This window comes from Sorghum bicolor, chromosome 6 (genome assembly GCF_000003195.3).
Source record: "Sorghum bicolor cultivar BTx623 chromosome 6, Sorghum_bicolor_NCBIv3, whole genome shotgun sequence".
In the NCBI taxonomy this organism is placed as follows: Eukaryota; Viridiplantae; Streptophyta; class Magnoliopsida; order Poales; family Poaceae; genus Sorghum; species Sorghum bicolor.
In genome coordinates, this window is record NC_012875.2 from 60,361,395 (window position 1) to 60,382,966 (window position 21,572).

A 21,572-nucleotide genomic window follows, 5' to 3' on the forward strand; every position below is an offset into this window, starting at 1 on the left:
TTGTTTGGATTTCTGATCCTCGGGATAAATAATGGTATATTCCTCGCTAGTGGTACTTGTACCCCACTGATTCAGCGACGGGACCGCCACGATAGGGAGATTAAAATTAAAAAGGAGATAGAAATGCAGCTTGTTTTTAAGCTGTCGCTAACCAGAGGGGGAAAAAAAAAAGGCATTACCACCCTTGAAGGTCCGAATGGCCAAGTAAGACTGAGGACATGCTTAACATTGCTGTGGATTTTTACAAAAACCTTTTTGGCAAAGAACCCGACTCAGAGATTACTATAGATAGTGATTTTTGGGGCAACGAAGAAAAGCTCGCTAACTTGGAGAAAGACCTCCTGGAGAGGCCTTTTTCTGAAAACGTGATTAAAGAGGCTGTTTTCGAGTTCGAGTCTCGCCGAGCCCTGATGGCTCCTCTTTTATATTATAAATTCTATCAACACTTTCCAGAGGTTTTCGAGATATATAGTGGATTTTTCGGATTAGTGATATTTTTTGGATTACCAATGACCAAAATAGTACCTATTTTAAATGGGGGAAATGACTTAGCAGGGGATCCTTTAGCACCCCTTCTCTTCAACTTAGTGGCAGATGTCTATACCGGAATTCAATCAACTGTGATCTTATTATTGGCCTACTCACTACTGCCCTGCGCAGGTGGTGTTATATTTCTGCAATACGCAGATGATACGATCTTGTTCCTTGAGAACAATTTTGGTAAAGCCAAAAAATTTAAATGGCTATGGCTTGTTTTGAAAACATGTCAAGCATGAGAGAATTAATTATGCTAAATGTGACCTTATGATCATTGACCTCTCTGACGATGAAGCCCATGTGTTCTATAATATTTTTTGCTGCAAAAGAACAGACTTCTCCTTTAAATATCTTGATGACCCCTTACACCATACAAAGCTTAGAAAAAGAGGACGATCATCAAAATGGTGGCTGGCACCTCTCTGTCTGTGCTCGCTGTTGCTACTCTTACTGTTCAATCAGGCCCTGTTTAGTTTCCCACCTAAATTTTTTTCATTCATCCCATCGAATCTTTGGACACATGCATTGAACATTAAATGTACATAAAAAAATAAACTAATTAGTTACTCTATGATTAGCCTTAAGTGATACAGTAACCCACATGTGCTAATGATAGATTAATTATGCTTAATAGATTTGTCTTGCAGTTTCTGACGAGCTATGTAATTTGTTTTTTTATTAGTTTCTAAAAACCCTCCCGACATCTTTCCGACACATCCAATATGACACCAAAAAAAATTTCATCTCCAATCTAAACAGAGCCAAAGAAAACCAGCAGCAGCAGGCACAGGGCTGCAGCTGCGGTACCCCCTTCCGGTAGCTACTGTTCAACCAACAAAGGAAACCTGCTGCTGGAAACCAGCAGCAGCAGCAGCAGGGCTGTGGCTGCAAGAGTAGCAGCTAGGCTGCTACCTAGCTCAAACGAGAACTCGCATTTTCCAACTCTGATTCTCAACGAGCTAGGCTGCTAGCTCAAACCAGGAAAATTTCCTACGTGTATAGGAGTACCGCACAAACATTCAAGGATGCCAAAGAAAACAGGTATTGTATGAGACATAAAAAAGGAAACGCATCTTTTCTCTGCATTTCACCGCCGAAACAAGTTCTAGATAAATACAGGAACGGAATATACAGTATATATCCAGAGGTTAAGCTTATGGCTGCTACAGTACAGGCTCGAGGTTCTTCGCCTATCACCCCCTAAGGTGCCAGCAAAGATCAGAACCCCAACTACGCACAAGCACTGCTTTGAGTTGTAGCCAAAATGCTTAAGCACGCTATCCTGGCAGAGCATGGGTTACAGAAACGGCTCCAGCAAAATGCTTCCCACCATTCTGGATCCTCTGTAGGAAAGAAGGTACCTGCTACCTGCATCCTCAGAATGTTAGCTCTGGAGAAAATGTTGTGCCAAATGTACATCAAGTGCTGTATACTAAGCCATAAACGTAAGTGTTTCCCTCAAAAGAAGTCTAGAACTGCAATTGTTGCACTGCACTGTTGTGTGATGTGTCCCATATAACCCCTAAAACTCTGCTTTTCAACTTTTCAACACCCTAACAGAGCGGCATAGCTTGCACGACTGGCCCTTTTCCCTAGTAAACTACCAGACTTGTTGGGAGCAGACAATGACCAGCCAAACCATGGTGGCATAAAAAAGCTTCATGTGCCAACGAAATAAGTGTAAATACAAAGGAGGGGAAGAAAAGGAGGGAACAAAATTGTGGTGGTGGTGATGCCAGGTGCTACCTAGTTGACTATGCCATGCTGGCAAGTTTAGCTAAACAGCAGTATGGTGAAGGCTGAAAGTTTTACGAAGCTCAGGAAGTACAATGTCACTTTAGAAAGCTGTGAGTCACGAGTGTGCAAGTTTAGGGAGCCCTGATTGGATGCTAGCTTCACGAGAACTGTGTAAACAGAATGGGGGAGATAGTTACCTGATAAGTTGCCTTCACACTGATGAAGAATATGTCAATTGTCAAATGGGCCACTGCTTCATATGACAGCCTTGAGCCTTATATCATCTTCCGTGCAATTTCCTGTGCATTCTTCAAAGATGGAAGTGTGTCCACTACATCATTATTGCTTTGAGCCAACGTGATGTTCAGTAGTATCTTGCGACATGTTTCTGCCAATTGTTGGTAAGGCTGTGAACAAAGCAAACCAACTTCTGCAGAACTTTCAGATGGTCCGTCCACGGTTGGTGCATCCGTTGTCCTCCGAAGCTTATTTTCCTCACGCGCACTTAACTCTTCTTGTAGTTTGGCTGCCATGACTGATGCCCTCTTTATACATCTAGACGGAAGCTGCAAGAAGGATCAAGTGATCAACCTTAGTAACCAAGGCATAACAGTGGAGATCATTACTACTGTCTAACTTCAACAGGGCCTCAACATGCAAAACATTATGTGAAAAGGACACACTTCAAATAGCAGCTGGTGTATAAATACTATTGTATAAATTAGAGGGTTCATCCAAACTACTGGAACAATCAACCCAGAACCCATTTGCTACAATACTGCATAGAGCACTCCAATGAAGCAGAAACGACAAAATTAACCATGTCTATAATATTTTTATAATAGTCACGATTATCAGAATTCAGCACTTGCAAGACTGATAATCAGAACACATGCATTAATAATTTGGATAGTTAGACACACCAATATAGGTACCAATAACACCATGACGATGAAAATTTAGTCCCTAACTAGATGAAAACAGCAAAACATGAAACCTAACAAATAAGCATAACGAACCTGTGCAAGCAGGGCAACATTAAGACCAAAGCTTCTATCTGAAGCTCCAGCAACAAGTTTGTACAAGAAAATAATTTCTCCAAGATTATTTGCCTCTGGGCTAGTTTCCACCGGTTTATCAGTAACTTCCAAAAGCTTCATTGTGGCTAGATACGAAACATGATATGCCCCAACAGAACCTTCAAATTCTCTCTGAATATCAAGGATCTTTGGATAATGAGTGACAAAAATGACAATGCATTTTTTCTCTTTGAGAAGATAGTGTAAAGTAGCGTAAGCAATAGCAACGCCATCGTGTGTGCTTGTGCCTCGACCAAGCTCATCAATGATAACTAGGGATCGAGCTGAGCAGTTACGCAATATGTTTGAAGCTTCATTCATCTCTTCATGGAAGGTACTTGTTCCTTGTTGAATACTGTCAGATGCACCCATTCGGGTATAAATTCCATCAACAACATGCAACATAGCTGATGAAGCTGGTACAAAGGAACCAACCTACAAAAAACATGAAGATGTTTTTCAGGAATCATCTAATCATGATGAAGTTCGTCAGCTAAAAGAAATAACTCCTTTTTTAGGAGACAGTAGGAGAAGGCCCTAGTAATACTTTTTGAACTAAAGTTCAACAACAATGTCATCATTTTATCAAAAAAAAAGGTCATCATGTAATACATTCACAATGTGCTCCCATAAAGGATGTCATGAGATTTTCATACCTGGGCCATCATGGTAATTAGTGCAACTTGGCGAATGTAGCAACTCTTTCCTCCCATGTTTGGTCCTGTGACAATCTGGCAGTACTCACCATCTGTGTGAAGCTCTGTGTCATTTGGAACAAAATTGTTTCCCAGCAAAGACTCCAGAACCTAAACCCCAACAGCAAACTGTCACCATCATTGTCAATGCACCTAACATAGGGCATGTTTGGCACAGCTCCAGCTCCAAGAATTGCTCGCTGGAGCTTTGGGCATATGAAGGCATTTGGTTGAGCAATTTTGTTGTTATTTGGATTAAACACATGCTATGCTTAAAAAACATTGTTTTATCCTATAAACTAAAATCCTGTAATAATCTCAGAGCTGGAGATGTGCCAGGGTGTTCGGGCGTCCGGTGTCCGTGGCCAGCGCCGTTGTGGATACGGTCTTCAGAGAAGGCGCTGATTGGGCTGAGGCGGGGTTCGCTCCGCTGGTGGCGCTCTTGGCGCTTAGCCGCTTAGGTCGCAACAACTTGCTATTTTGTAATCTTTGGTTGTGAACCCAGTAGTATAGGTCTCTCTTGTTGGTGTTAAGGCCGCTCGCCTTCACCCGTTTTCGTCGTCGGGTTTTGCACCTCTTTTTGCTTTCCTCTTAATGAAAAACGGGTACCGGCCCGATCGCGAAAAAAAAGAGATGTGCCAGACAGGCCCATATATGGTGTTGAACTGGAAAAAGGAAAGAAAAAGATGCCATGTCCTACCAGACAAACAGTTGGATTTAAAGATATGGAAGTACATTTCTATAGATGTTTTTCATTGCCACCCACCTAGCAGTAATATATGGCCTAACCAGACAAGTAATGCAATGATAGGAAGGGGAAATTCATGCTTGCACACCCTAGTATAAGACTTAGCTGACCCATTTTTAGAACAATGTCTTGACGCATGATCCTAGATAGATAGCAGTATCATAGTAACTCCTCTTTAATCTCTTGATAGTAAAGAACATTGTAATAGAGAAGGGCCCAGTTTAACAACGGACATAAAGTGTAGAATCTGTCAGCAATAATCTCAAATAGTGTCAAGGTTTACACAGTACATAAATATGTTCCATCTTGTTGGTTACTCAACCAAAGGTACAATACAAGTCTTAAAGTATTTTAAAGTATGATGCAGTACTCAAGTATGCATAACTACTCTATCTTTTCAGAAAGGAACTCTCAAATTTCAAGGTTCCTCTGTTTGACGCATAAAAATTTAGCAGTGCAGTGCCACTACATACACGACTAAAAATTTGGCAGTGCAGTGCCCCAGAACCCACAAGAAAGTTTAAAAGTACATTATACTGCTTGTGATTTGCTGATCAAATTAGATAGTCCTGTTACTGATGTTTAGAAATGGCATGGAAGTGAGCTACAACTACAACTGACCGGATGGCGTCCATCTTTGATGTGAATCTGACTTGGTTCATTATCATGGACAAAAATAGGCCGTATATAATTCTGCAAGATGGAACAAAGGTTGGCCATTGGCGAACAATTTCACATAAGAACAAGTCAGACGTAAGGAGAGAGGAATTTTCATTACATTCTGCTTTGCAAGAACTGCAAATGAGTAGAGGCAGTCCAGAGCTGCAAGAGATTCAACAACTGCTTGAAACTGTGCATAGTACTCGCCAAAATCTGTGAGGAATTTATGCCACATAGACCTGCATATAACAGCTAGCTCCTCCTTAGCCAGTAATAGATTGTCTAGGTTCTTCAGTATTTCAGGGGTATGGTATCTGATGGCCTTTTTTGTGCTATTTATCTTTATCCAATTTGATGGTACCCTTCTATCTACTGGTAGCTGCAGGCACACAAAAGATAGTATTAATATTATAACAAAAGATAAATATAAACTTTTTGCTAGTTGAGAATGCAGTTAACAATATTTGAAGCTGAGCTCAGGCCACTTAACTTCGATCAAATGGGTGGTTCCAGCTACGGTTTTAAACTCCAAGTTGCGCATACCAAGTTGCTTTCGGTACTCCACGATCAATAAATCAAGTTTATGATCAGCCATTTTTACATTTACATGACCTTCTGTAACCTATAAAACATGCGAGTGTCAAGCCTCAGAACAGGTAAACAAAACAAGTTCATTTCGTTTTGAGGGAAGGATTTGCCTCTGGGAACTGATCCACAGATGCAATGAATAGGTTCAGCATATCTCCTTGATCAGCTGCATCTTTGTTAAGACAAGACAGAAGTTTCACAGCACTATTAAGTACAGTGGGTGACGAAGCTGTACTTATTAGCCTTCTCAGTAAAGAGGAGTGCACAGGTTTATGCTGAGAAGAGACAGTGCCAATATCTTCAAGAACAAGCTTCTGCAGCTGCTTCCCAACTGTGAGGATAGACTGGATAACACCAACAAACTGAAATGCAAACATTAGGAAATGAGGCACCAATAAGAGAAATACAGCAGTCAGCTGTTAGTATAAATACCAAGTGACCAGAATGATATATAGCAAGGATACACAAAATGGCGAAAAAATCAGTTTGCAATCGACTAGAACAAAAAGAAAGAATGCACATTTCACCTCTTTAGCTGTGGCTTTGCAATGAAAAACCCTTGTTATTCCTCTTTGAATGTCAAGTGATCTTCCAAGCAATGCCAAAACTGACGAAAGGACAGTACACAAATCACTACGTGCTGAAGCTGTGCAGGATCTATCCCCTCCATCCTGAAGATTGTTAACTGAATGCTGTGATCCCATTGATTCAAAAATCTCAGATACCGCATCATGACGAGCACAAATCAGATGTCTATCGCATAAGGGATGCGTTAACTGCAAGAACATCATATTATCAAAGAACTAAAAAAGAACAGTTGAGGTAAATGTAAAGCTTTTGGGGTTGTCACATTTCATATTTTGCAATGTTTTGATAACATTCAGTTAGGTTTCAATTGCATGTTACACCATGCAAACATTTTCAGAGAAGGCATAGATAGCCTTACCCAGTTTCTAAACAGTCTAGACCCAAAAGATGTGCATGTATTGTTCATAGTTTGGAACAGAGACCCTTCTGTTGCACCATCTGAGTTGTTTCTGAACACCTGAAAGCGCATTAGTTGTTACTCCATAAATTGAACAAAAGAGAAGTAGCCATTCACGAAAAAAACAACCCTAGGTGTCCTCTTGACTGTATGTATGGGAGAAAGAAATTATTGTCAACAAAACTATCCACAAAGCTAGAGGCCAAGGACAGACCTGAGAAATAAATATTAATAAATATCCAAACAGGAGATTTTACTTTGAAAGTGCTGCAAAAGACTCTACCTCAAGTTGTTGAAGAGCGTTTGCTGATAAGGAAAATTCTGTACCAGCAGAAAATGGCCGGAATGAAGAACCAAAGCATATTATCCTTTCCATGCCGAAACCTTTGAGATACCGAACTGATAATGCTAATGCTTGAACAACTAGCTCTGGCATCGCCATGATACCCTAGTTTTGAACAAATGGTAGTTATGAGAAATCATATACTACATGATGAACAATTAGTGACTGAGGCAGGATGGTAATGAATACACCAAAACACCACTCAGAATAGAATTAAAAGGCTAATAGTACCTCAATCCCATGAAGATTGTTGTTGTCATCATTTGTTTGTATCAGCTTTCTATCATCTTCAGCCCTAGAAGCATTGTCCAAAGACTTTTCAAATAAAGTTATCAGTTCAGCTAAAGCACCACCCTCGCCAAAACATTCACATGATACACGCTCAACCCGCACATTAGAGGTGGGTCCCAAATATGCCTTCATAATCTACACAACAAGTACATGCCGATTTAGATGAATCTGGGAGAGAAATATGTACTCAATTGGCAAGACCTTCAAGCAAAGTATACATAAAAGGAAAGGAAGAAGGTGTAGGGTAAGTAGCACATTAAAATCCACCATCAGAAGAAAACATTTCTTGAGTTTAGGCTGCAATGAAGAAAAGGCAATGACACTTCATGACGGACAACTGGACATGAACTTGGCATCAATTGTAAACAGAAAGGAAATTGCAACAGTGAGAGTAGAAAAGAAAAGGTGTGCTATACATACTACTAAACTACACTACAGTGAATTGTTTGTGGTTCTTGCCAATTTGCAAGCAACCATAGCATGACATCACAACTATTAAGCTAGAAATTAATTTAATAAATCAACAAGATTATAGCTAAAATATGATTAGTTTGCTATAACTACAGACTTCCATTAATAAAAGCGCATTAGCCATGAAAGGTAAGTGACACACAAACTAGACGAACCATACAGAACATATGACAAGCGAGTAAAGGTCGATTATACTCAATAAAACATCAGCTACACCTATCATGTGAATAGAAAAAACAAAACATCTAAGAAAGCTACAACTTGAACATGAGCACATAATGGTCAAGATCAACTAACTGATAATTCTCGTCAGGTACCTTACCTTATCTGTGGCAAAAGAGAGTGGTGTCCCGAGGATGACCTCCACAGGCGCCAATCCAAGCAGCACAGCTTCGAGTCCGCTCCTGGAGTCGCTGTCCAGGAACTCCCCGTGGATGACCTCACCCGTGGACACCTCGATCGCGACCATCCCAACCTTCACTTGAAGCCCCTCCCTCCCCGCCGCCTCCACCTCCTTATCCACGACGCAGACGAGGTAGCTGCTCCCCTCCTCGGGCGTGGCGGCGCCGCCACCCTCCAGCTCGCCTGCCGCGGCCTCTATCGTGGCGCGCGTGTACACCGCGGACAATCCCCGCGCAAACGGGGCGCCTCCCGCGCCCCCGGCCGCGGCCTTGATGGCGGCGGTCTCAGTCTGGCGCACGACCCCGACCTTGTGGCCCGCGGCGACGAGGCGGCGGACGTGGAAGCCGAGGCGGAAGGTGGGGATGCTGGCGGTGAGGAAGCTGCGGTCCGGGTGCGCGACGATGCCGAGCACCGCGGCGGCGACGGCAGCGTCCTCGCCGAAGAAGCGGAAGCGGTAGCCCACCTCGACCATGAGGAGCACGTCGGGGTGGCGGGCCTTGAGGTCGACCACCTGCTGCTCCAGCGGGGTGTAGCCCTTGCCACCGCCGCCGGGGGCAGTAGGTTTCAGGGAGCGAGGCGGCGGCGGGTCGAGCGGCTCCAGGAGCCTGCGGCGGACGGCGTCACGGGAAGGAGGAGGGGTGGGATTGGGCCGTTTGGCGGCGGGGGGTTTTGGGGAGAGGGAGAGGGCGCGCGCGCGCTTGGCTGGGGAGAAGGAGGCGACGGTGGAGATGGGCGGATGCGCCGCGGAGGGTTTCGGGTTAGGGGGAGGGGGAGGTGGCGGCGGCGGGTCGGCGGCGGCGGGCGCGGGCCCGGGCTTCGGGGAGAAGAAGCGGGAAAGCACTTGCTGCTTGGGCTTACCCATGGCGTGGTCGGTCGGCGCGGGAAATGTGGGGCGTGCGGGTGCCGGGTGCGGCGGCAACAGCAACGAGAGGGTTTTTGAGGGGTTTAGGATTAGGATGGCGGAAGGACCCAATTGCTCTAGCTTCCAACTGGGTCCCACGAGCCGATCAGCATCAGCTTTGCCGGGGCACCAGACGATCAGGCATTCGGGCACGTATAACGCAAAGATGCCTGAACTGACGTTTTAAAAAAGAAGCTAAGGGGTGTTTAGTTTCCCGTACAATTTAAAATGCAAAATGTTAATTACTTTAGAGTGATGAAATGTAAGGCTGGATAACGAGCCAGCTCGGCTCGGCTCGGCTCGTTAAAAGCTCGAGTTGGCTCGTTAAGCTCGCGAGCCAGGTATAAAAAAATATAAAATATAATATTTTTATTTATCTAAAGCTTAAAAATAGTAATAATCTATACCTATCTATAAAGAGCCAAAATTTCAGTCTGCCCTCCAAATTCTTCTACCCGCCCCGACACGCATCTTTCCCTACGGGTAGATTCGGCAGGACGCGATTCAAAAAAAACACTCAGTGGGGCGGCAGCGCAGGTCCACACGGGCGCTTCGTGGTCCGGCATGGCCCCGCCCTCGCAGCCGAGCGGGGCGGCAGCGCAGGTCCACACGGGCGCTTCGTGGTCCGCCCTCGCAGCCGATGGCTTCGTCGAGCGTGAGGAGGAGGAGCACGGTGGAGTACGATACGGAGCACGGTCTCGACGTCCTTTGCCTCCAGATCTTCTCCCTCACCGTCGTCCCGCCCGACCTCCAAAAGGTCGGCAACACCCCTTCTTCGAGTCCCGATTCCGTTCCACCCGACCCCATAGTGTCGCCACGATACGAACGTCGCCGACGCCTGCACTGCTCCCCACTTCTCGGTCCTGACGCGGTGTGCGTGCTTGCAGGTCGTGGTGGAGGCAGATGGGTTGGTGGTGGACGACGGCACCGATCTGGAAACCGTCTCTGAGCGCCTGCACCTCCTCGCTATCGGTAGAGGAGAAGCGAGCAGAGAAAGAAGAAGGGGCATGGCGGCGGGGTCTGGGAAGAGCAGAGGAAGGCATATGCCTCTAGGGTTCCAGGGAGGGGACACGGTTGCTGGGCCTCGCGCAGGTGGGCCACGCGTTGGCCCTGGCGAGGGGGGAGGAAGAGTTGGGCCGAGGAGAATTGTGGAGGGGTGGCACTGGGCCGCATATGGGAGGGCTCAGGAAGGTGGGTGCGGCCACCTGCTAGCCAGGCCTTCGGCAGTTCGGCTCCTGCTTGGGCCAGGGCGAGGAGGACAAGGGAATGGACCAGGGGCATGACTGGGCCGACGGGGTTAAGAAGCTGGTGGGCTGGTTGGGCTAAGAAGGAAAGAAGAAGATTTTCCATTACTAACTTGAAAATTTAAGATCGGCAAATCATAGAAATTTGATAGGAGAAAAGTGATGGAAAGATTCAATAAAGATTTGAAGGGATTCAAGAGAGGAACCTAGGAGGTGATATAGATATAGATTTTATAGCTTTTTGTTTCTCCCATTGCAACGCATGGGTATTTTTGCTAGTACAATAATAATATATTCAATAGTCTTAAGTCCAATAAAATATTCGTATGAGCTAACATATCAACCATTTATAAAGTGTAAGACATGAAGTAATACAAAACTAATATAAGTTATGATAATTTTTTCTTTAATATTGTAGCTCGTTTGGCTCGCGAGCGGCTCGCGAGCTGACTCGAGTTGGCTCATTATAGCTAACGAGCTAAAATCTTGGCTCGGTTCGGCTTTTATCCTAACGAGCTGAGTCGAGTCAGCCACGAGCCGAGCGAGCTAACGAGCTTCGAGTTTTTCGTCCAGCCTTAATGAAATGCAAAATGCTAAAATTTTCATAATCATGTTTCGTTGTTTCGTTTCATCCAAAATACATAATTTATTGCCCTCATGGGAGCCTTTTGAGGCTCTTTTTAGGTTTTTTTCCCCCCAAAATGGAGAATAACCATCTTTTACCAAAATTTTTGCATGGTGTTCAGTTCATTTTGTAAAATGATGAACCAAAATCCAAAAAAATTTGAGAAAAAAGGGGAACTAAACGCCCCTAATTTGTTTTCATACAAGCGTTCAAACCTACAATGAAGTAGATTAGTTTTCTGTGCTAATCTAGGTTGTAACCGTTCATTTGCATATTTAATCATGTAGAAGCGTGGTCTGCTTAACTTGGCTACGGATACAAACTCAAGCGCCCTCTGAGCCTCCACGGTTCGGTGGCCTAAAAAAGAAAAAAAATGCATGCAGCGCCGGTGCAAGCGTCTGCATTGTATGCCAAAAGTTACTAGTGTTTGTTCACCGATTTGAAACTTTGTTCTTTCGACGGACAACAAATACTGGCTTATAGAATTAAAAGATTACATTGTTATATTAGTTGTATTTTTCGAACTTTGTTTTAAATTAGATACTTTTTGTTTTTTACCATCAGCAAAACCATATGGCTTAGCATTAACACTTTAACAGATTACGTTGCCAAGCATTGACAAATACAACGGCGAAACAGATTCAAAGATCTGGTTAGTTAACTACCGCGCCTTGCCATCAAGGTTGTGTCCGCACAGGACCCTGACTCCATGATTTGTTGATTTATTATGAAAGAAAGATACCGTTGAATGGCTGACAGATTCGTCAGATAAGCTCAAGCGAACAGGCTCATACCTCCCCATCTACTTCATAGATTCGGCCAGAACTTGGCTGAACAACCTTTGGAAGGCACCATCAAGCGGTGGGCCGACCTCGAGCGCGAGTTTTGCGACCATTTTGAGGGGTTTATACTAAGCTTGGCACCTCTTGGGATCTCCTAGGATGCATACGCGAGGCTGACAAAAGTTTGCGTGACTACATAAAGCACTTCACCTAGCGCAAGAATCAGCTTCAGGAGGTCCCTGATTCTAGCATTGACAATATTTTCATAGCAGACGTAAAAGAATGAGGCACTCATTCAGGACTCGAGCGAAAGAAGAACATCACCATTTGGGATATGTTCGATCTTGCTCACGAGCATGCCAACGGCGAAGACTCCAACAATGCCAGCAACAGCAAATACAAAGTCACATCCTGCCGACAAGGCAGATCAATCTTCATCTAGGAAGAGAGACTATAAGTGCCTTTGTGGCCAATACCGAGAAGTATGGTGGCAACAAGCAAAAACAAGGTTGTGGAAACTGCAGCAAAGTTTGATGAGATCATGAATAGTCCATGCTAGAACCATGGCTTCACGGTTACGCATCTGGCCAAAGATTGCCGCACGTACAAACATCATATCGCCTGACAAGATGGTAAGGAGCCACTGAAAGGTAAACCCTTGAACAAGGATAAGCGAGGTGGTGACAACAAGGATCAGGATGGCTACCCCAATGTCCAACGCACTGTGCTTATCGATCTTTGAAGACCCGAAAGCTTATGAAGATCGTCGCCGCCAAAAGCTAATGCATCGCGAGATGTACGCCGCCGCCCTCGTAGTCCCGACCAAGCTGAGGTGGTTGGAGCGGCCATTCACTTTCGACCGAGATGACCACCCCGACCATATCGTTGAGGCGACTTGTTTCCCTCTAGTGGTGCAGTGGTGGAAGGCATAAGGATGACGAGGGTCCTAATGGACGGAGGTAGCATCATAAACATCCTTTACAAGGATGCCTTCGAGAAACTCAACATCGACCTAAGAAAAGTTGCGCCCCTCGCACTCCCCATTTCACGGGATTGTCCCAGGGTGCCGAGTCATGTCACTCGGCACGTTTGTCCTCTCTATCACATTTGGTGACCAAGTGCACCACCACAAGGAGACACTCTCCTTTGAAGTTGTTGACTTCGAGGGTCCTTACAATGCTATCTTTGGGAGGCCATGTTACGTCAAGTTCATGACAATCCCTAGCTATGCCTAACTCAAGCTCAAGATGTTAGGCTTGTGTGGTGTCATTCCCATAACTTATCTACTCATTTATGGATCTTGTGTGAAACGTGGATGGTTTTTGAGTTCTCGTGAATGGTGGGCCTAACAGACAACTATATTTAAATTCCTTTGCTTTCCTTAGTGCTCGATGGTGAGCGAGTAAGTATTTCATTAGTTTAAATCGGTGGTTTTGCCACAATGGCGCCCCCACCCCACCTTGGTCCGACTAATGAAGGAGAGTAAGGACCCGCTAAGTTCTTACTTTTCATGTTTACAATCTGGATCCAGTGCCGCTAGGGCCCTAACTGTCCAGCCATCGTCTCCACCACCTACCCAGCCTGCCCCCTGCCCTGAACTCTGTTCTAAGCCCACTGGAACTGGGGAAGAATAAAGGGAGAGTCGAAGAGGGAGGACACTGAACTTACCAGACACTGATGACATCCACAGTGAACTCCTAGGCGACTTCTTCTCCTCCTCGACGTGGTCTCTGGCACGGGCATGGGTGCAAGCACGACCGTGGAACCGTGAAAACCGTTCTGTTTAGTTCTCTATGGAATGCAAAATGCTAACTACTTTGGAATGGTGAAATGTAAAATGCCAAAATTTTTAAAGTTACGTTTAGTTCCATCCAAAATACCAAAAATTTCAGGGTTAGATAGGGGTAGTGAAGGTTCTTTTGTTTTTTTTTCTCTATAGGCCAAAATTCATAATACAAAATGACAACCATTTTGCCAAAAATTTTGGATGATGTTTAGGGCATCTTCAGTTCCCCATGAAATACAAAATACAAAATATGAATTACTTTAGAATGATGAAATGTAAAATGCCAAAAGTTTTAGAATTGTGTTTAATTCCATCTAAAATATATAATTTTATTGTTCTCATATGGCCTCTGGAGGCTCTTTTGGACTTCTTTTTGCCTCTTGAGGCCAAAATCTAAAATGGAGAATAACCATTTTGTTGCCAAAAAAATTATATAGTGTTTAGTTACATTATGCAAAATATGAAATCAAAACCTAGAATTTTTATGATAAAAGATGAACTAAACACTCCCTTAGTTTCATTCTGCAAAATGGTAAGCTAAAACCTAAAAATTTTTCTGCCTCAAATGAGAAACTAAACGGCACCAGCATCCCAATCCCACACTCCACCTCGTAAGTACCACTAATGAAGCTTTTATCGAACAAACACTTCCCTCCGCCCTTTCTCCCACCTCTATTGGCCGAACGCCCGAACCTAGTACTTGTCATTTTCACTCCACTCCTCAACGCGACACAGTACAAAAAAACCCAAGATACTGATTCACCACCCTCCACCCATCAGCGCCTCCCTCCAGCCCCTCGCTCATATCGACGATGATCTTCCATCCACCCCTCGTATCGCACAGCCAAGTAGGCCTTCTCCTGCCAAGAAACGAAGCCATCTTTCCCTCCATTGCTCCTCTTTCTTAGTTCCGGCCATTGCCGCCTTTGCTCCCACTCGTAAAAAAAAGTTTTTTCTTCTTCATCCTCCCTTCCTCTCATATATGAAATCTTCTATGTGCTAGCTATGTGCTGGTTGGCTTGCTAAATTAGGGATATTTTTGTTATCTACAGATTGGAAGGAGTTGTTGTTGAGGTTCCGGTGTCCCTGAAGTCCACGACTCGAACATTACCATTACCGGTCCATGCCGCAGCTACGAAGAAAAAAGTTTACTTGGAAAATGAAAAAAAACGTTTCTTACTTCATTTTTCATATGTTGGTTGGTTGGCTGCAAAATTGGTGACACTTTTTTTTGTTGTTTGTGGAATGAGAGGAGATGCTTCCATTTTAGACTTTGCCTTCTATTGTTTCAACTACTTTCTTTTTACCCTTTTTAGATCTATCAAAACAGCTAGAAAGCCTAAAACTAACCGCGAATCATGTAGCTGGCTTTGTCATGTAAATGGTGACAACCCTTGTTGAGAAAGTGGTTCCCAAATAGGTTTGGGAGAGGAGAGTGAAAGGAGGCACTAGGGTTTGTTGAGAAGAGTTGGGAGAGTGGAGAGAGACCCCCATTTCCCTCATGATCATAGCATTATATAGACAAGCATAAATTTACAAGCGACCCCCAATGGTGGTGGATTTTACATGCCACTCTAATGACTCGAGTTGGGCCTCTTCTAGGGGACTTGGCCCATTTGAATATGACATGTCCCAACAGTTAGCCCCTCATCTACTAGGTTATGGCTAGTAATACATGACCTAGTAGATGCTAGCACTAGAAGAGGCACAATACAACTCAAATCTTGGATGCGAGGATCGCCATTTGCGAACCACAAATGCACGTCTCACTAAAAACTCCATCCCAAAAACCCTATGGGAAAAAGGGCATGGAGAAAAGAGCACATGCACGACTCTAACCAATACAAGTTCTAAGTCCTAAGACATCTACCCCTAAGTGCCTTGTTCTTGCAGATGTCTTCACCTTTGGGCTTTGCCTTCTTTATGCACTTCTATGGCATGGTTCATTGGCTTTTGCTTGGCACACAGTCCTTCATCCTCAATGCCTTCTCCTCTAATATCTTCTTGATGCGAAGGTCTTCGGCACTGAATTTTTCTTTGGCACAAAGTTCTTTACCTTCGAGCCTTCTCGGTGTGGAGGTCTTCATCTTCAAGGCCTTCTCAGTGTGGAGGTCTTCATCTTCAAGCCTCCTTGGCATGGAGGTCTTCTCTCAAGCCTTTTTGGTGAGGGAGTCTTTGTTCTCGAGGCCTTCTCGTGAGCACCGAACAAAGAGTCTTCATATCTAGAGTTGTTGGTCCTCTGATATGCTCCCCTAGCCCCTCTTGGTCAGAGCTCATGATGAAGGTGTGGTCGATGTAGTCGTAGTAGTGGAAGTAGATGTCCGTTGATGTAGATGCTGAGTAAGGCGAAGGCCCATAAAAGAAGGTCTACCGACGACGGCGGTGCCATCGATGCTGATGTCGAAGGAGTGGATGAAAGCTCTTGAACCATTGTAGTGGGCGAGGATGATGGTGAAGCCCCCTCTTATCGAAGACTCTCCTGCAAAGGTGCTTGGTGGAGTAGGTATTGGTGTGGACGATGAAGGTGTCGGTGAAGCCCCCTTATGCCGATGTATCAGCGTAGGTGAGCCATCCCAGTTTGCCGTGACTGTAGGTGAAGACTCTCCTGCATAGGTGTTTGGCGGAGGCGAGGTTGGTGAAGTCACCGAAGGCGATGGCGAAGGCCCTCCTACAAAGTTGTTTGGTGAAGTCCTAGAAAAAGTTGTTTTGGTGGAGACGATGTTGATGAAGTCACTGAAGATGGCGGCGAAGCCTCTCATTTGAAGGTCTTGGAGAAGGCGATGGCGATGTAGATGCTGACGCCATGTGTCGAAGGCCAGAGAAGTCGCGTGAAAATGCACCTAAGCTGATCTCCTGCATTTTTTAGGGACTTAGGCTGGGCATAAAAGCTTTGTCGAATATTGACTTGCTTGCAAGTCTTTCGATACTCAGAAAGGCACTTGTTGCAAAAGATGGTTAGTCATTTATATGATACGTGAGGGTAGCACGAAAGCCTCAACTTCATGACCTGGTGCCTGTATAGGTGCAGGACTTCTTTCAGGATTTTGATGCATAGTCCTGGTGCCCATGTATTTTTGGGACTTCTTCCAGGTGGCCTGGGCCATGCTTTGCAATACACGTATGCAATATATGTATGTGATACCGATGATAGAACAAATACATCGGTGTGAAAATATTTGAAGAGATAAATATATCATGTGCCCCACAAAAGGATGGTTGAGCTTGAGCAAAAGTTATGCTTTACATACGAAAGAATGATGCCCTCGAATGGGGAACATAGTTTCTGATGGAAAGCAAAGGCTGCCATTTAAGAACCTGCATTGGTGTAGATATGACTTGTACTATTTGAATGTAAAGAGTATTAGCTCAATACGAAGGTTAGCTCAAATAACATTTATAAGACCTAACAAATAATTTGAACGATACAACCTGCAAAAAGTAAGAGAAGTGTTAGCATTATAGGGGTCGAAGGTTTATTAGATGTTGAAAGTTAATCGTTGTTAGAGACCGTTGACTAGAAAGCTACTGACAGATGAAAAATGTTGAATGACGAAGGCTGATAACTGGCAAAGGTTACTGAATAATGAAGTAAATGATGAAGGTTGTTGAACGATGAAGGCTACCAACTGATCAAGGTTGTTGAATGACGAAGGTTGCCGACAGATGAAAGCTGCTAAATGACGAAGGCTGTCAACTGACAAAGATTACTGAATGACGAAGGCTGCCGACAGACAAAGGCTGCTAAATGATGAAGGTTGCTGAATGACGAAGGCTGCCGACAGACGAAGGCTGCTGAATGACGAAGGCTGCCGACAGACAAAGACTGCTAAATGACGCAGGTTGCCAACTGATGAAGGTTGTTTGAAGATGAAGGTTGTTTACTAACGAAGGCCAATAACTGACAAAGGCCAACAACTAACAAAGGTTGCTTGCAGACAAAGGTTGTTTACTGACGAAGACCAATAATTGACGAAGGCTAATTACAGACGAAGGCCAACAACTGACGAAGGTTGTTTGCAGACGAAGGCTATTTACTAATGAAGGCTGTTGAGAACCAATGACAAGTGAATACCATTGACTTACTGACGAAGGCTACTGACTGGCAAAGGTTGTTGAATGACAAAGGCTACCAACTGACGAAGGCTGCCAACTGATGAAGGCCAATAATTGATGAAGGTCGTTCAACAATGAAGGCAAATAACTGATGAAGGCCAATAATTGATGAAGGCTTTTCACTGTCGAAGGCCAACAATTGACGGACACTATTCACTAACGAAGGCCAACAACTGACGGACGCTATTCACTGACGAAGGTGACTGACGAAGGCCAATAACTAACGAAGGTTGTTTATAGACGAAGGCGGTTGAGAGCCAATGCATGATAGGTAAATACCACTGACTTACTGACGAAGGCTATTGACTGACAGGTTGGCACTCATTAATCTCCCTCTCTATTGATCCTAATGGCTTAAACCGTTGGCAAAGTTTGTGTATCTTTTTTTAAGCAAAGGCGCTGGTGGAATTAGGGCTTGCTGCTTCATCTCTCCATTCTAATTGAAGCTGAGTTGATATAATAGGCGATAAGACTAAATGTGAATGAAGGCAGGCCGCCAAGAGGTCTTCCAAATAATTATTTAGTTTTCTGATTCAAGCAAATCTCGACGTGTAATGGATATCGACATATCGGCAATCACCATAAAAAAAAAAGACGGCACCATCTCTTGAAAATTGTCACACCCAGGCGAAAAAGAAGGGAAAAAAAAACAACTCGATCTATTCCAGACACCTCATATCACAATATCATGTATCATGTACTAATGAATGGGATACAACAGAAACGACAATCACCGTGACGAAATAACCGACCAGGAGATATTAAAACCAAATGTGCAGCAGCCAAGGAAGTCAACCCCAAGAGGCCCGACGCCTTTACCAGCTGTATTAGCCTTGGAAATCTCACCTTCATCAGCTGTCTGAGCCTGGGAAATCTCTCTGTCGAAGTGAACCCTAAGACTCTCGTTGCTTACACCAGTTGTGCGAGACTTAAAAGCCTTCACTCTGTTTACCACAATCTTATCACCTAGAAATGCCTTCACACGAACCCTCAGCTCGCCATCAACTTCAACAGATGCAACACAACGCGAAAGCTCAATACGTCTTCCAATTTCAGCAACTGGCACTCCATGGTCACCAGAATCTAGTAAGATGAGTTCTGCACCAGGTATGCTGGCTGTACCGGCAGTAAACTGGGCTCGTAAACCATGTGGCCATGATCCACTAGTAATTCGCACCTCGATTGTTGCCTCCACTGAATAAATAATAGAGCCAAGTTGAAACTGTAGTTCGCTAAGCTTGCTAGCATAATCCCTTTCCAGAAGGTGCGAGTCAAACCGAGAGAAGTGGCGGTAAGTTACAGCTAGAAAACTCAACCATTGATCCTCAGACTCAGTAGTACCCTTAACTTTCAGATCAACCTCAAAGGTCGCAGGGTCCAACACCACAACAGAACGTGTAGGGCCGGTCAGTTTCAAATATGGATCCTACATATGCAACACCACCAAATAATGTTAAGTAAATTGAAGTGAACCAAGAGGCTAATAAAACAATACAGAGCATTTTGCAAACCAACATTGTAAACGCAAAGTAAACAACAGAAAAAGCTGATACAGAACATTTGTTCCATGCAACATTGACATGTAAAAAACAGCAAATTTGCTGTGTGCATATAATCATGCATGTGCCGTTTTCAAGACAACTCAGAAGATATCAGCCATGATTAAATATATTAACTCAGGTATGCTACTTTAGCTTATAATAACAGATTGGAGGGACAGGGAGTGAGCCAGAGTCATGTACAAGTTTGCAGGACAACCTCCTAGCTGGGCACTCACCATATCCCTGACACAACGTGCATGTGCTCCCTATATTATGTAATAACTCCAATGTGTCAAAAAAGTAATTAGTTCAATCTAACAAGAGTGCCAATTTGATTAGTAAATTGTTTTTGCTCCTTTCATATATTGTCAAACCTTCTGTTTTGAAAATTCTGGTTAAGCCATGCATGCAGACTTTGACCTTGCTGTGTTTTCAACGAATTTCGTTGCTTTAAGTAATGAAATTCAGGATTCCTGTTGTGGGAAAATAAATTATCAAAGTATCAAACCCACCAACATGTCAGATTCAGTATCAGCAATCCCTCGGTCATCAGAAATTAAAATATGATTGCCTCATCAGGCAGGAAATTAAAGCAAGAAGCATTATCAATCAAGGAATTGAATGACTAGCAGCCAGTAAGAAACAAATAATATATACAAACCTCTCGGGTAACGGTTTGGCAGTTGTCTCTTGCGCGGTCAAAGATGATATTGCGATTGTGATCGACGCAGTCACGTATGGCAACCATCCCAAACACCTGAAGCGGCCACTGTGAAGGCACTCTCAGCTTTGCGATTTTGAGTGAAAAGACCTGCAGGGTAGTTCTTGGCATAGCATGGTCATGAGGCTTCATGTACGTGAAACGCTTGTTTGGGATCTTTGCTGCAAGTAGATTAATTTAGAATAAGTTACTAAGGAGTCCATCGATCAGCGACGATTCGGTGTTTTAAGTTGATTAACTTTTGTCATGTCACAATGCAATAGACATAATCTGTAGATGTCTGAGCTCAAAACACAATGAATGCATATACAAAGATAAAGATGGCATCTTAACTACTATATATCACTGTTATAAGTTTGTATAATCGTGAAGTTGTGATCCATCCATGCTAGCACATATAAAGGACGGAATATGTGATTGGATCCTTTACACAACTTGGAATGTCCGGCATAGAGCCAAACATTCATATTTCTTGTTAACCTTGCTGGGCAAAACCACCTGCTATTCTAGGCCAAAAGGACAAAATTGATAATAGTATGATTATCTTCAATTGTTGAGGGATAGGAGAAAACGACGCCAGGATAGAACAGGCTACCGGCCAGCCACAGCAATAGGGGATCGAGCTGCCAATTGCAAATTAGAGAGAGGCTCCATGGATTTGGCAGAGCGAAAAACAACTTACTAGTGTCTTCGAAGCAACCGTAGTAGCTCGAATATCGCTGGTTCCATGTCTCCCTAAACTGGCTAGCCTCGACGGCGAAGAAGTCGTACTCCACATCCTCTCCGTCTTCTTCCTGTAAACCCCTTTCTGCCATCCTCCTTTCCTCCAGCCTCATATGATGCGCCGCCCTCTCCGCCGCAACAACAGCCACCGTACGCACCCTCACCTCCGCTGTTATCCTCTCCTCATCCGGCGCCGCTTCCACGGGTCTCATGCCTATCTCCATCGCTGCACCACCGCCGCTAACGACGATTGATTGGATTCCTCGCCTCCGCCGGCGCCGCCGCGGCCGATCGAAACCTAAATTGAGTTCTTTTTCTTCTTCTTCTGTCCAAAAAAGGACTGGGTTGTCGATGCGTGCGGGTTAGCTACTTTGGCCTAGTACTTTCCTATCTCCAGGCCGCCCAGCAGGGCCCATCAAGCGACACGCACGCACGCCCGTGCGTGCCCCCTTCTCTGATCGCTAACGCCAAATTCTCCAATCCTGTGACGGATCCAGTTTTGTTGCCCACTCCCGGCGGCGCGCGTGCCGGCACGGTGCCCGGGCTCTTGGTGGCAGGCGACGGCCGCGGGGCTTCTGGCGGCGGCGGCTGCAGCCGGCT

At 44.5% G+C, this 21,572-nt stretch overlaps 2 protein-coding genes across 2 annotated transcripts; both read right to left on the reverse strand.

Annotated features, from left to right (window-relative positions):
• Positions 1,587-9,431, reverse strand: LOC8085890 (DNA mismatch repair protein MSH3). Its single transcript, XM_002448750.2, has 13 exons — positions 8,457-9,431; positions 7,604-7,798; positions 7,313-7,477; positions 6,991-7,089; positions 6,572-6,820; positions 6,155-6,406; positions 5,947-6,078; positions 5,575-5,835; positions 5,418-5,489; positions 4,010-4,159; positions 3,294-3,788; positions 2,472-2,840; positions 1,587-1,905 (listed from the first exon to the last, which is right to left on the reverse strand). The coding sequence occupies exons 1-12, from the start codon at positions 9,396-9,398 to the stop codon at positions 2,550-2,552; spliced, it is 3,303 nt and encodes a 1,100-aa protein (XP_002448795.2). The 5' UTR covers positions 9,399-9,431; the 3' UTR covers positions 1,587-1,905; positions 2,472-2,549.
• On the reverse strand, positions 18,570-21,245 carry LOC8076485. Its single transcript, XM_002448751.2, has 3 exons — positions 20,932-21,245; positions 20,190-20,410; positions 18,570-19,413 (listed from the first exon to the last, which is right to left on the reverse strand). The coding sequence occupies exons 1-3, from the start codon at positions 21,194-21,196 to the stop codon at positions 18,718-18,720; spliced, it is 1,182 nt and encodes a 393-aa protein (XP_002448796.1). The 5' UTR covers positions 21,197-21,245; the 3' UTR covers positions 18,570-18,717.

Coding starts and splice junctions, on each gene's coding strand:
- LOC8085890 (XM_002448750.2), bottom strand. CDS start 9,398: ATGGGTAAGCCCAAGCAGCAAGTGCTTTCCCGCTTCTTCTCCCCGAAG. Junction 5,490..5,574: donor CAGTTCTTGCAAAGCAGAAT/GTAATGAAAATT, acceptor TCCATCTTGCAG/AATTATATACGGCCTATTTT. Junction 3,789..4,009: donor TAATTACCATGATGGCCCAG/GTATGAAAATCT, acceptor TGTTTTTTGTAG/GTTGGTTCCTTTGTACCAGC.
- LOC8076485 (XM_002448751.2), bottom strand. CDS start 21,196: ATGGAGATAGGCATGAGACCCGTGGAAGCGGCGCCGGATGAGGAGAGG. Junction 20,411..20,931: donor CGGTTGCTTCGAAGACACTA/GTAAGTTGTTTT, acceptor ATCTACTTGCAG/CAAAGATCCCAAACAAGCGT. Junction 19,414..20,189: donor GCCAAACCGTTACCCGAGAG/GTTTGTATATAT, acceptor TTGCATATGTAG/GATCCATATTTGAAACTGAC.